General features: G+C 46.5%; 1 protein-coding gene and 1 non-coding gene across 2 annotated transcripts; both read right to left on the bottom strand.

Annotated features, from left to right (window-relative positions):
* Positions 1–493: 493 nt before the first annotated feature.
* LOC143356994 (L-lactate dehydrogenase) lies at positions 494–7,669 on the bottom strand. The gene is made up of 7 exons (XM_076793109.1): positions 7,604–7,669; positions 6,821–6,970; positions 6,622–6,739; positions 2,397–2,735; positions 1,903–2,020; positions 1,452–1,575; positions 494–1,003 (listed from the first exon to the last, which is right to left on the bottom strand). Exons 1-7 carry the CDS (start codon positions 7,667–7,669, stop codon positions 806–808), a joined length of 1,113 nt encoding a protein of 370 aa, XP_076649224.1. The 3' UTR covers positions 494–805.
* LOC143357558 (5S ribosomal RNA) lies at positions 4,586–4,705 on the bottom strand. Its single transcript, XR_013082835.1, has one exon. It is a non-coding gene; the product is annotated as a 5S ribosomal RNA (ribosomal RNA).
* Positions 7,670–14,210: the final 6,541 nt, after the last annotated feature.

Here is a 14,210-nt window from a genome sequence, read left to right as displayed (position 1 = left end):
CGTGGCGGCTGATGGCGAATCCGACTACAAATTGGTGGAAGGACAAAGTCCACGGTGTCCCACGATCTTTGTACAGTTACAATCTTTGTGGTTTAATTTTCGGACGGTGGACGCTTCCGAAGATTTCATGGCAGCCATAGTTACTCGCTTCTTTGAGATCAACATTAATGACGCGTCGCTGTTGTCAATTTTTGAATTCACCTCGACTCCGAGGCGCCACTAAAAATTGCTATATCGTTCAAAATATGTTTGAAAATATTAAATTTGTTTATATTTAACAAATGACTGGACATTGAAATATTGTACGGGTAAATTCCACCAGTTTCGTGTGCGTAATTATCGGCAGTGTTCGAGTTACATGAACTATTTTCCCTGCGCAACAAAAATTCGAAGAACGGGAGAGAGTGCTAATTGAGCTTGCATCGATTACCGTCTAATTTTCGCGATGCCCGCTGCGCGCTGATTCGAGAAACATGGCGGGACAGTGCGGCGTATTATCGCACACGTCGAAGATCTATGAGCCGGGGCTGGGAACGGCGCATAATATGACGCGGAATGGACGGACAGTGATTCGCGATAGTTTTCTAGGAAGTCGATTCCGAGGTGTCATTTATTACGGCGATCGAAGGCTCGGCGCGGGGAACCGGTCGCCAGGTGCGCGGCTCGTTATTGATGAAGACGCCTTTCTAAAATGCTGCTTCCTCTCCCTCCATCTCCGGCGGCCGCAATTTCCGGTAGTACTTCTCCGGCTCTCCTCTCCGCCCCTCTCCGCCGCCTTTCGCTCCTCCGGTTCTATCGTTGCGGCTCACTCCTCGGTATCGTTTTGCGACTCCTGGAGAATCCCGCATTCCCGTAGTACGGTTCGGATGCTGTCGGCGCACGTCTGCACCGCGGCCTTCTCCGGCTCGGACAGCTTCTGTCTAACAGTGCAATACACACCTTCCCGGCCGATCACACACGGCACCGACATGTACACGTCCTTGTCCGTCCCGTGGGCACAGCTCTGCGCACAAACATCGATTAAACGCAACCGGAAATCGGCGCGCTGCCCGACCGCGCCGGCAATGCGCCTCTCATCGCGAGTGATTGGTACCGCGAGCCCTTCGAACAGGGTTTCCTGTCGTTTTGCTCTGGTACACAGTGCGCGTGATTTATCTGGAAACGTGTAAACGTCTCGAGAAATATAAACGATGCGATCAAACTTTCCACAGACGAACTGTTGTCGGGTTTTTATTAATACGATGCTAATATTCGCTTGACTTTGCGATTACCTTCAACAGATTTGTAACGATCACGTTAAAATTCTGTAGATAGAAACCTCTATGTTTCTATCGCGTAGCGGACATTTAGACGCTTCCGCGTATTTTGCAAGTGAAGAAACAAAATTGTATGAAATAAGAAATTTGGCAAAAATTCTTGTCGCAGTTTACCAGGAATCTTTATAGCCTTACGTGTATGTGCGTTGACGCCGGCAGGACAACTTTCGTGTTCCTGACAATGGCGTCGACGATTTCGGCAGTGCAGAGTGCATGTCCCCAGCAGTTCAACCCCTTCTTTTCGTCAAGCTGCTTGCCGCTGGAACGTGACCGATGTGTTTTATTAATTGTTGTACTTCTTTTGTCGTTTCGAGGTGTGAAATAGGACAGTGTTCTTTTACATCAACAATGAGATTTAAACGTGGTAGCACTAATTGTAAAAGATTATTGGACCACAAATCGGAGCATTTTGTACTCGAAGATTATAGCATTCTCGCTGTTGAGGCTATTCTTTAACACTTTAGCTGTAACGTCGGTAAAATATTGGTGTAATTGTTCGGACGAAACACCACGTGCACCCGAGAGTCTTTACAATGTTGACTGTAAGATGATACTCAAGTGAACTGCACAGGGCAGGATTACAAACCTGTTTTTTACAGCCTCGCTAATTTCGTACCATTTTTCGGGGTCATCTGGTTCCCCAATCCTGGGGTTTATGTCGCGGAGTTTCATACCCCCTACGTGGATGCTTGACCATACAGGGACTAAAAAATAATGATTTCCTTTTGCACTCTGACAAACATGCGAGGAACAATCTTTACACTTAACGAATAAGATGACGACAATGCTGATGAGAACAACGAGATTCAGTGCGGTTTAATTGCTCTTGTCCTGATACAATTTGCCGTAATTTTAATATTGCCCACAATAGTTCTACTCTGCTGATAATTCTCTGACCTTTTCGTAACAAGCAATACTGAAAATGCCATTTAGGCCAAATAGGCTTCGTCGTCAGCTTAAAATTCGTTTTACAGTCTTTAGGAGAGCTTAAAATCGACTTTATTAAAATAAGCTTGCTCCAGTTCTGTATCGCTCACGACGGAAACATAATTTCAGACAAAGATTATTCTCGCAGAATACCTGCCATATCTCCTTGAGCCCCAATCGCCATGCAGTTAACAGAGCTTCTAGCGATGTTCAGCCTCCGACTGACAATATCCTGGAACCTAGCACAATCGATCAGTGTCCCCGTTCCCAGAACACGATTAGACGGAAAACCCGAAAGTTTCCAAGTGATGTAGGACATCACATCTGTCGGCTGTGTTACCACCAATATCACGGACTTGCAGGCGAACTTTGCTATGGGCGGGACGATGGCCTTGAACGTCTTGATGTTGTGCTTCACGTTTGGCTCCTCGCCGGGTTCTGGTTCGCTCGCGCTGATTATCACCACTGCGGACTCTTTCACCATACTAATTTCTGTCGTAATAAAATCATAGGTTACTCCAAACAATCTAGAAAAATCAGTTTCACGCAATAGAAATCTCGAGGATAGCTCATTACTAGATTGCGGCTTTGCGAAATTTCTTTTCAAAGAAATACTTAACGATTAAAATGAAAATTGATATTCAAATTTTTATTTAATTCAATTCTTTAATTCAATTTCTTTTCTCTTAATAATACCCATAAGCTAAGTTAGCTACGGCTCAGGATCTTCCGGGTGGGTTTTCTGGGACTCAGATATTTCTCTGCCAATATTTCCGTTAAAATGGTTGCTTAATTCATTTAATTTGTAATATATGCTAGACCACGTTATTTGTAAAAAGTTTACGAATAACTTCGAGTGAAAATTGCATCTCATTGTGTCATTGTGCGCCCGCAGTTCGAAGAGGAAAACGGTCTCGGCGAATATTTATGCGCTCCGCATCCTCCGGGGAAAGGATACTCGGAAAATTGTTAAGAATCAGTTGCCCCGGACACCTTCGTGCGGACGATGAAATCATCGGAAGCTGGTGGCATACAAAGCACCGGATAGGATCGAATGCGCCGTTTCCACCGAATTCCCTTTCGTTTCACGGGGCGAGATGCGACGATAAGGGCGCGAAGAGCCTAACACAAATAGTCACGGTAGAATAAAAACCGGAGATTTTAGTTAACGCCTTTATAAACGGCGTGCAACAGCGCAAGCGCAGCTGCGCCGGCCGCGAGATTATCCTTCTTTCTTTCTCTCTCTCTCTCTCTCTCTCTCTCTCTCTCTCTCTCTCTCTCTCTCCCCCCTTTCTCTTTGTCCGCTCTCCACCTTGGGTAGCGATGATGTTCGAGATAAATTAGGCGGTAAAAAGTCGACTCTGTTCTACTTGTTCCGGTAATTGCTACCTCGGATGGGCTCAGATTAAAGGGGTGCAGGCCTGGTGTTACACGGACGGCAGTGTTACAAACGTAGGAACGAGTGTACGAATTACGAAATTACACAACAAACATAATGCGCGAGGCCGGCATCCAGCGGGAATCTGAGCAAATAATTCTCCCTTGAACATCAATTTTCGGCGATCGCCGGCGCGGAGAGAGGATGATCGGATACATCGGATACAGATTTATTGGCCGGGCGAAAAACTCGTAAATTTCACGGGATCGCGCGAGATGAAGCGCAATCAGACGGAATCGAGCTGCACACACCGCGATTATCCGGCTTAATCGGAAGATAAAGGATCACGGTGCATTAAAAACATGTATTAAAAACGTGAAATATTAACATGTTAGCGGACAGTGTCCTGTGTGCCCGGCGATCACGTTCTTCGATCCAAAGAAAATCAAAGAAATTTTATATACATCGCTTTTTCGTATTATAATGAACAGGGTGAGAGGCAATTTATTCGAAATTACAAGGTTCGATTCACGAAGCCTCGTATTATGAAACAATATTGACGATGTTTGGGCAGGTGCGTGGTTTCGAGAGAAATTTTCGATCGGAACTGTTAGTACAGAGAGGCTTGTTTGCGCACTTGTTAACAATGAAAAATACTGTTGCATATATGCTACACGAATAACATAGAACGATCTCTATGAAAGACGTTATTCATTAAATCGATAAATGTTTTCGTTTCTTTATCGAGTGTAACATGATGCACTGTATTATACTGTTATCTGGAAATTATAAAAGAAAATGTAATAAGCGTGGCAAAGAATTAGAATACTTTTTAATGACTCGGACGATCAAGATTGAGATGGTCAAAACAATTTTCTAGAATATTCCTCGTTTAATATAAAATAATTGACTTGAAGAAGTAGCGGTAAAATAATAGTCGAATATTAAAAATAGATAAAAAAAGTGACAACAGCACGTGGTGTTCCCAGGCGGTCACCCATCCAAGTACTGACCACGCTCAACACTGTTTAACTTCGATGATCGGACGAGAATCGGTTTTTTTCAGTGTGATATGGCCGTTGCCTCTAGAACTAGTTCAGAACTGAATGATGTACAATTTATTTTCCATAATACATAAAACAAAATTTACGAAGGATACATTGGTTTTCAAAATCATCTTAACACTTGGAACGCCAAACTAGAAACCCGAAAAATTCCATAAAATCAAAGTAAGTTATTTAATGAAATAAAAATTCCAAAAAATTAAATGTATGATACCGAGTAATCCTCCAACTTTCTTGCATGTTACAGATCCTAAACAAGTTCAGTACAATGAATATATCAACGTAAAAATTCATCTTAAAACCTGCACAAATAATTCCGTCAGCCACATATGGCTGACGTGGCATTCAACGTGTTAAATCCACGAGATTTCCTTAAGAATTACGTTTACCAAGAGTTCTCTTAGGAATTACCATTTTACAAAGTTCAACAGAAATCAAGGGGCACAGAAAACAGTTACACAAAACTGCATTTAGAATTAAAATCTTCCGACCACCATATTGTAGATTCATTAATGACTAGTAACCTGATGTAAACGCCTAGAAAGTGATGGAGATTGTGTCTGTACGAATTAATTTGTAAAATATGTACCCAGCTAATAATAGTAAGCGAAACCCAGCGCAACTGGGGCCGCAAATTGAAGAGGCACAAATTTTTCGAAGACCCTAATCGTGGTGGGCCCGCGAGAGATTCTCCTTCGAGACGCTGGTTGCAGTCGCATTGTTGCGAAAGGGCCGAGCAAGCAAGCAAGCATCCTTTTGTTCCGAAATTCCCGAGCAAGGTGGCATATCTTTTACAAGCGGCCATTTTACAAGGCCGGGTACGAGGACCGCAGAGAGACAGCGGACGCCGAGAAAGCCGGAAAAAAAATGTATCTCGCGGAGTCGATCACGGCCGAGATAAATAAAGAGTGCGACGAAATTTACGAGCCTGCCGGTGGAAAGCTCGGGGAAACGCTGGTTGGCCCGCGTGTAAGCACGCGGCGATGTAGATGAGCGCCGAGATTAGGGGACAGGGGCCCCGAGAAAGGATCCGGATCTCGGAAATCGCTCCTAACCCAAAACTCATCGTTTCCCCCTCCCCCCTTTGCGACCATTCTTTCCGACCCGTTGCACGTCGACAGAGGTCCCCGTCCCTCCGTAACAGCCCGATCCGACGCGACGGCTCATCCTTTAAAACGGTCCCCGATCGGGCCCAACGATCATCGGAACGATGCTCGCCGGGCTCATCAGTCCGAACGTATCAATTCAGGATTTTTCGGGCTACGCCTAGCAGATCTTGATCGCTCGATCGCGGACACGCGGAAGGAATCGTTTCGGTGGCCCTGAATCATCGCTTCTGGACACCCGGGCCCTTTTTCGCGGCAAGTAGGCCGTGACGGAACGAACGCGTGACTCAATTCTGCCACACTCTTTGCCTACGGACCCTCCTAGTTCCGGTACTTTAACCGGAGGTCACGGCTTGTTTGTCGACCGGCACACGGTACCGGAAATCGGCTTCATCGGTGTACGCGAGGAAAGTTCGGGCAACGGTGTGTGAAATTAATTCGAATAACTTTTCATGCGGCCTCTTGTTACAGCAATGCGGTTGTGCCGGCGGTTATAAAAGGTTATGGTTATGAAACATTGACTTGTTGCTTATTATATGTCATCGATTTTACCAATTGATTGATTTTAGCTGTTTCCCAAGCTGATAGAAAATTAATTTGTGACTCACCAAGGCTGAAACGTTAACACAAAATTGGTTTGACCTCAAGTTGATCAGTTTGACATCAAGGGACAGATGGAGTTATAAAAATGAAGGATGGTTGCAAACCGAGACGCGATACTCTTCGCGCGTCTGGGAAGCGTATTCGAGCGTATTTTTTGAATGGGAAATGATGTTGAAAAACGAAAGTCTCGCGAGGACTGTCGGATTAAGATATAATGAGTTAAGTACCTGACGTGCCGGTTACCAGGGGACTTCCCAAAAAGACGCCAACGTGCCGGATGTCTTCGGCCTCGGCGGAAGCCTTTTTCAAGTCGTGATCGATCAGACAGACCTCGCTCGCCAGCCTCTGAAGATCACGGGGAATCAGACGGTCGATCGAGCGTTGCGATCTGCGTACCTGGCTGCTATTCGCGGGCTATATACTAACTTTCATCAGGATCGCGACGGCGCAGGCCATTCCGATCTTCCCTATGCCCACGATCGAGACTTTGACGCGATGCGGATAGACGTCGCACGGGCCCAGCTGGGTCGTTATCAAGGCGTTCTTCGTGGTGGTCGCGATCGGCGGGATCTCATCCTGAATCGTGAACGTATTCTCAGTGTGCGGGTACCCGAAATTTTTGCTATCTTACGTGGCAGTAAACTCACAACCTTTTTCAATTTTTTGTTGCTGTGCTGTACATTTATTGTAATGCTACGTAAAATTGTCACGTTTTTAATTTTTTAGTCTTTCAGTACAGCACAGTATCAGTGGCACAGAAAATATTCTCGAGAATCTGAAATTTTATGTTCAAATATTGTTCGGATCCGCTGTATAGAAGACTGATGATTAGACTGTAGATTTTAATATTTAAACCATTTGAGGGCGCTGTTGGATCGTCTCCATTCCATGCAAATTATTCAGAAAATAAATTAATGCGGATCCTGCATTTTGCATTAATTTATTTTGCTCAAAAATAAATTATTGTCCACTAATGGTTTCTTTCTATTCCACCTTTCACGGGCATGAACCAGAGTGCTTCTTACTCGGAGAATGAGCCGGTAGAATCGGGGCAGTATTGAATAAATAAGAGAAAAAGAGCGACTGGGCCGAAAGAGGAGAGAGAGAGAGAGAGCAGGCTTGTGCAACCGAAAAACCGGCAGTAATTATCGCAGAGTGCGCAATCGCGCGGTCGAATGAAGCCCTAAAAAGAGGCTTTCGGTAATTTACTTCGCACGGGTCGCTGTCGACGTCGGATTCGTTCTTCCTCTCGGATGGCTGCTCGTTGTCGTCCATTCCGCCGGTCCTGGAACGATAAGTTCGTTAACTTCACGGTACCATCGGGGCAATTCGATTACCGAATTTAAGTCTCGCGCGCGAACCTTTTAGGGCGCTAATTGGGAGCTTGAAGCGGAGACGTTCCACGGGTTCGAGGTCCTCCCGGGGCCGTTCTCTCGTGGGTTTCGCGGAGGATCGTCAAGGTGGTCGCCTGTTGCCTCGGCATTCGGTCGAAACGGGCGGCAGGTAGATACGCTCCGGTGTGTATCGCTCTTATGCAGATCGGAATCGTCCTACGCAACAACGGGGCCCCGCTCGTTCGCGGACCGGAGCCAGGTATTTCAGGGTAATCGAGCACCCCGTTAGGGGATTCGGCGCGGAGAGGACGCGCGGGAAATTCGTCGGCCCCTGGAGAATAACGACGGAAGTTATCCGCAAGCTTCGCTGTAAATTAGCCGCAGGTAGTCGCCCCGGGAGCGCAGGTACATCGCCACGGATTGTTCATATATTTCTGGCCGTAACCCACGCGAGCCGACGCGCGTGAAATACATTATTTTCGTGCGCCGATGCCGGCCGGCCGATGTTCCTACCTCTTTCGAAATTATTCAGTTTTAGGCGTGTTCGCGACTTGTACTTGTATAAGCGCTACACGTTTTTTGTTCCATCTGCTCACTCTTGTCATTGCATAAAATCTTAAAGTCTACTTGAACCTCAGAATAAAATTGTACGGACAAGGGGTTACAAATCTGTACATTTTAATTACAGTATTTTGCAATGTATAATATTCTCGAATGAAAATTCAACACAATGTGCAGGCGAACGGACGATCGGCCCGTGGCGGGACTTTCTCATTTGCCGGGGAGCGACGCGATGAATTACGGCTTATGGTTGCGCGGCGAGGCGTTCCCAGTTGTTCTTGTATCGCGCGCGTTTAATACACATTCGAAGACGTATCCTCCTCCCGAAACGAAGGAAGTCGTCCCTGGTTTTCGCGCGAGCGACGGACGCGGTCCCCGCGCACACACGCGCATTCAATTTTAACGTTGATGCTCGCCGGGAAAAATGGCGGGCTTAAACGCGGCCATTAATCAGGATCCGATCGATATTGCGAATGCGGCTTAACGACGGAGAGATAGCATCGGCCGTCCCGGTCCCGGAGTTATTGAATCGCGTCAAATAATATACGAGCCAATAATGTACGAATAGTCCTGCAATTATGGCTGGCCGATCGTATCTAAGGGCGCGTTGTAATTTAGTAATCGTTCATTCCGCGGCGGCGCGGGCGGCGATCCGAGCGAGTGTTCCCCGAGACGATCGCGTGTGTACCCGGTTTCGTTTATTTTGCAATCGAACGCGCGATGTCGACGTGTCCCGCGAACTCCCGCGGGAACGGGACGGGACTACGACCGGGGCGGGACGCGCGAATTTCTCGGCGAGATAGTCCTCGCCCCTCCCACGAGCTTTTTAATTAGATACGGGCGGTTTCTATCGAACACAGCCGGATGTACACGCCGAGTTATCGGGGCGTTTATTATCTCCCCAACCGTTCGTGTTAACCGTCCGCGTGACGCAGCAGGCGTATGCGGGGCCATTTTTGAGGTATAGTTGTCATTGCACTTCGGTTTTCTGCGCAATCGTACGAATACATTACCGGACTTGCTGTTCTCGAATTTACATAGCGCAAATGTTCGGCGCAGTTGGTGAAATAAATTTATATGCAAAATTATGGTCTTCGGGTTAAGAATTATTTCCCTTGATAGCGATACAGGTGGAAACTCTATTTTGGTATTCAGAAAAATATTTCAGCTTTCGACCAGACCTTGGATCGAATATGGTCGATGCTTATTCGTCTACAACCTAATACAGAAAAATTTTCCACCAACGTTCACACTTGTTGACCTTCTATACATCTCCATAAACATCGCTCTTTGTTGTCACCGTTGCATTAAATCCCGCATGAAAATGGAAAAGTATGTAATGACGAATATGATCCTCGGAAGCTACGGACGCCGCCATTTTATTATAGGGTTGTCAAAAGAAATTATACTTTTTAGAATATTTTGTACACAGGCTGCTTTACCGAAAACTGTAAAAGAATACGTGTTTCCTCTTCAACGCCCCCCTAATAATTTGAGGCAGTGAAAATGGCGGCACTGTGCTGTGGGTGGGATGATTTTCGTCCGATTTTTTTTTTTTGTCGTGCAACAGCTTGAACAGCGTTAGCTTGTCAGCCAAGAAGCTAAACAAACCGCGCGTTAAACAAACGAATGTCTACAGCGAGGCGTAGTGCTCGGCTGGTTTTAATTGTGCACTTGTAATTCCATGTTTTATTTATGTTGGAACGATTGCATCCAGCCGAAGCTTTTATTGCCCTTTAAACGACTAGGATTTATAGCGGCGTGCAATCCTTCGTTTCGCGACATTAAACGTGTCGATAGTTTCCCCCTCCCCTCCACCCCATCCCTTCCGACGTGAATCCTTCGCGGCTAAGAAAGTCCTCCCTCCCGCGAGCATTTCAATTGGATAATACGTCTTGCCGGCGGATTTTTTCGCCGTCGCGACGGTACTAATCATCATTCATATGACTAGTTGAAATCGGTATCTATGAATTAAACGATTCCTCAGCGAAGGTTCGCCGGCCGTACGATCGCCGGCCGAGGCGAGGAAGTAATTTAAACTCCGACGTTTATAGTTAACCGCGGCAAGTGGGAACGAAACGACCTGCTCCTAGATAATTAATTTTCCGCTTTAATTAATCATCCCCGCGATTTTATCGGCCGGGCTCGGGTCAAGTAACAATAACGATCGCGTAAAGCCCGGCCCCTTATCGGTTATCCCGTCGGCGCGAGAACGAGCGCTCGCCTTGATTTACTAGCGGGCCCTGCCAATTAATGAAACGTCGATTCCCGCGGGACAGCCTTAAAGAATTGCGCGCGCCCGATCGTCTTTCAACAATTCGCGTTTCCGAATACGCTCGTGTTACTTGCAAACAATTCACCGTAACCGTTAACGAAATCGACCACCGTCGCGCGTACCTGGCCGAAAGTTCTTAATTAAGCTTTTTTGCCCACCGTCGATTTTCGAGCTCGTGCAGGCAGAAAATTAAAGCTTTAGATTTTAATCATTTTAACCCACACCAGCGCAACAAGGAACGCTCCCGAACGCGGATAATTGTTTCGGAAACGACACTGAAAGGATTTGCGTACACTTTTCAAAAAGTAATAAATTATTTATGGCTGTTTAACTGGACAAGACAAATGAACTCGTCAGTCGAGTTCGCTATCGCCTTTCACTTTATTGTGCCATAGTATCCATGTTGCTTTCAACTATATTGTATTTACATTGATCCTCTCCGAGTCGCTCGTAATTGGATACGGTTAACAAATTGATACGTTCGCTGCCACAATTTGTTTCATTGGTAGAATTAATGGATAGGATATTTTACGAAATAAGAACAGAACGTAACTACTGTATCGTATATGTCTGTACTATGTCATAAGCCTACTCGATTGAATTAGTTTGATTTTGTAAAAGTTTCAAACTTTGTAAGTCCTGAACGTGCAACGAGCTTGTTGAATTAACAATGAACATATATGTATTTTCCTTAGTTGTGGCTCTGATTGCAGTTCATCGAGTAATAAGCGAAATACGGAGAATGGGATATTTTTTGGAACGTATAAAATCATTTTTCTCGAAACCTACTGCCGCTATCAAATTTTTAGAGCATCTCGTACCCTACTAGATATACAATTTAGCCAAAGAGAATCTTGAAATATCGAATAGGAAAAGTTATGCAAGCATTTCAAAGAAGTCTTTAAACGCACACTCCACCCTTAGAAGTGAAAGCACCCAAAATCTGAACTCGATCGATCGATCGGTCACAGAGGAAAGGGAACACGAAGTTGGCTTATTTGCTACGAACCGAAAAAATGTTTGCTCGTTAGATCGCATCTAATTAAAAACTCTCGCGACTTGCAAACGATCGCTCGATCGCATTTAAACCGACACGGAACAGCAACCAATTACTTCGGCCAAGAACAAACCAATTCGGTGCCGCCGGTGCAGCCGAGTAAGAGAAGAAAAGAAAGGAACGGGAAGGAGGGGAGGGAGGCGCAGGTTGCAAGAATGTATGATTGATCGAAACAGAAACGGTAACCGTCTCGCGGATGCTTTTTTAATTAACAAAGCTCCCCGGGTCCGGGACAGCTGGCGCAGAGGGGGTGGCCGAGGGTTGACGAGTACGAATCGTCCCGCGATAAAGCCTGCGATCGCTCGATAACGATGTCTCTCGGGTAGGGCGTGCAGATTCAGCTGAAGCGAACGAACGAACCGAACCGATCCGAACCGATCCGATCCGATCCGAACCGAACGGTGCAAACGAGTCGGTGCTGACTCGCCGCCGAGATAGTCCTTGAAGGTTGGTCGTAAGCAACCGATCTTCTGGTACCCCGGCTAGCCAGTCAACCGATCCAGACACCGGCTCGCGCGCATGCCTCCCGGTGCACAATGGTTGGTAGTACTGCAGCTGATACAAGTATGTTCGCCGTGCAACCGGAATTTTAATTGGCTATTTGTTTGTCCGCTACACTTCGCGGCGCTGCTATTGTCCGGCTCGCTGCAGAAGAACGATCACCGTTCGCCCCCCCCCCTACCCTCAAAGCCCGCACCACCGTCGGCCATTATTCGAATAAAATTTTATTCGAACAAGAGCGAGGAATAAATAATTGTTCGTTACTCGATTATTTACCAATCCAGTTGATTGCTGTTATTCACTCGGGAGAATCTTTATTTGTCGTTCGTCATTATTCCCGGTTACATCCGGACTAACGTGGTCCTCATTAGGGCGATGTCTGCGGATTTTATACATTTACGATCAAAATGGCTGGACTGAATGTTAATTAAATTTTCAACTCGGTGAAGTTGACCGACAAAGAAATAAACGTCCGTGTAGCTCCTGTATCTCGAAATGAGTACAATAAATTTTTATTTTACACAAATATCCACAGTCTAGCGTCAGAGGAAAGATTCCAATCATGTCGCTCTAGGATTCCTAGAAGACGGTATGTCCGAGTAGGTAGTAACGTCGTCGCCGAACGCTTAGCATAAACGTGCGAATAAAAGACTGAATGCGTAAGACGAGTGTATGCAAGCTGGTAGTGAGTGACCCATAGGGTTTGGAAGACAAAGAAGAGGACATTCCACAGGAAAGCGCGTTATCGAACGGTTCATTGATATTTCTATTTCATTCTTAAACAGAGGATCTTCATTAATATCCCCCGCGAACCTCGTAATGATACTTCCGTTCGAAGGCTGCTTGAGACTTCGAATCTCGTGACTGACAGCCGTCTCGAGATGGTCTCAAGAGTCTCGAGACCCATCACTATTGAAGGCACGTTGCACAGTCACTACACTGTTTGTCTTTGCAAATTCCTCACCGCAACGGCTACATTGTTGCGGGGCTACTGTTTTGCAATGGGTTTGCAATGGTTCAGTTGCGAAAAAAACTCCCCTTCGTTTCGAGAGGCGTTACAATTTATAGTATTATCAAAGAAAGTTGATTACAAGAAATATTATTTTGTTTTATTTTAAAATCCGTCCGCTTGTGTTTTATTTTCCAATCAGGCACGAACTTTCGCTGTCACCTAACTCAATATTTCTGGACACCCTGAATAATTTCGTAGGACGAACTCTATATGTAGATCCGTGCATTACCGCGCTCTAACCCTTTCAGAAGGACGGAGGAGCATTCTCGTGCACGAGCACGAGAGGCTCGCGTCGAGGCGGCCGTCTAGCGCCTCGAGTGCATTACGATTTTTCGATGATCTTCGGTACCGATCCGGCAGAGATTAAGATTCGGTGAAATTGCAGTGATTACGTCGGCGAACCGTACCGGACCGCGGTGCACGGGGGGCTTATGTATAATCCGTGGCGTGGTCGCGACGCGTATCGTTCCGCGGTACCACTTATCGAGTCATTAAGTATGATACGGTGTAATTGCGCGGGCTTTTTACCGGGACGGTTTCTCCGACCTACGCGGCGGAGGACATTAATCATCGATACGATCTTCTGTCGACGCCGCCATTTGCGAATGTCTCAATTTACTCGCACGGGGCCTGGGCGATCGCGGGCGCGTACAGGCCGCGCGGGGCCGCGCCGGTCCTCCTCCCCGGATTTATCTCCGTCGAATCGAATTTCGGGCCGGGTTCGGGCCCTGCGAATTTAATTCGACGGGGTTCGATTCCGCGCTCGGTAACGCGGCCTAATAAATTAGGAAGCGACAGGGCCCGCGATTCGCTTTAATCGCCGAACCGCGCCGATCCGCAAGAACCGAGCTTGTTCCGGACCCGTTTGTGCAGAAATCCCGCGGACTGCCCGAAGCGGGCCAAGGAACGCCGAACGATCCCGATCGGTTCTCCTTCTCTCTTTCTCTCTGTCTCTCTCTCTCTCTCTCTCTCTCTCTCTCTCTCTCTCTCTCTCTCTCTCTCTCTCTCTCTCTCTCTCTTTCTCGCGGTCCACCCGTTTTTGCACGCTCCGCGGAACTTATTCCAATTAAAATCGT

Source organism: Halictus rubicundus, chromosome 9 (genome assembly GCF_050948215.1).
Source record: "Halictus rubicundus isolate RS-2024b chromosome 9, iyHalRubi1_principal, whole genome shotgun sequence".
In the NCBI taxonomy this organism is placed as follows: domain Eukaryota; kingdom Metazoa; phylum Arthropoda; class Insecta; order Hymenoptera; family Halictidae; genus Halictus; species Halictus rubicundus.
Note: the sequence above shows the minus strand (reverse complement) of the source record. Positions and strands in the feature narration are given on the sequence as shown.

Bases quoted from the DNA above. Each gene is read 5' to 3' on its own strand.
- LOC143356994 (XM_076793109.1), bottom strand. From the start codon at position 7,669: ATGGACGACAACGAGCAGCCATCCGAGAGGAAGAACGAATCCGACGTC. The intron at 6,740-6,820 runs GTTAGTATATAG...CGTGATCTTCAG, and splicing joins CCGTCGCGATCCTGATGAAA to AGGCTGGCGAGCGAGGTCTG. The intron at 2,021-2,396 runs GTATTCTGCGAG...ATTATTTTTTAG, and splicing joins GGCTCAAGGAGATATGGCAG to TCCCTGTATGGTCAAGCATC.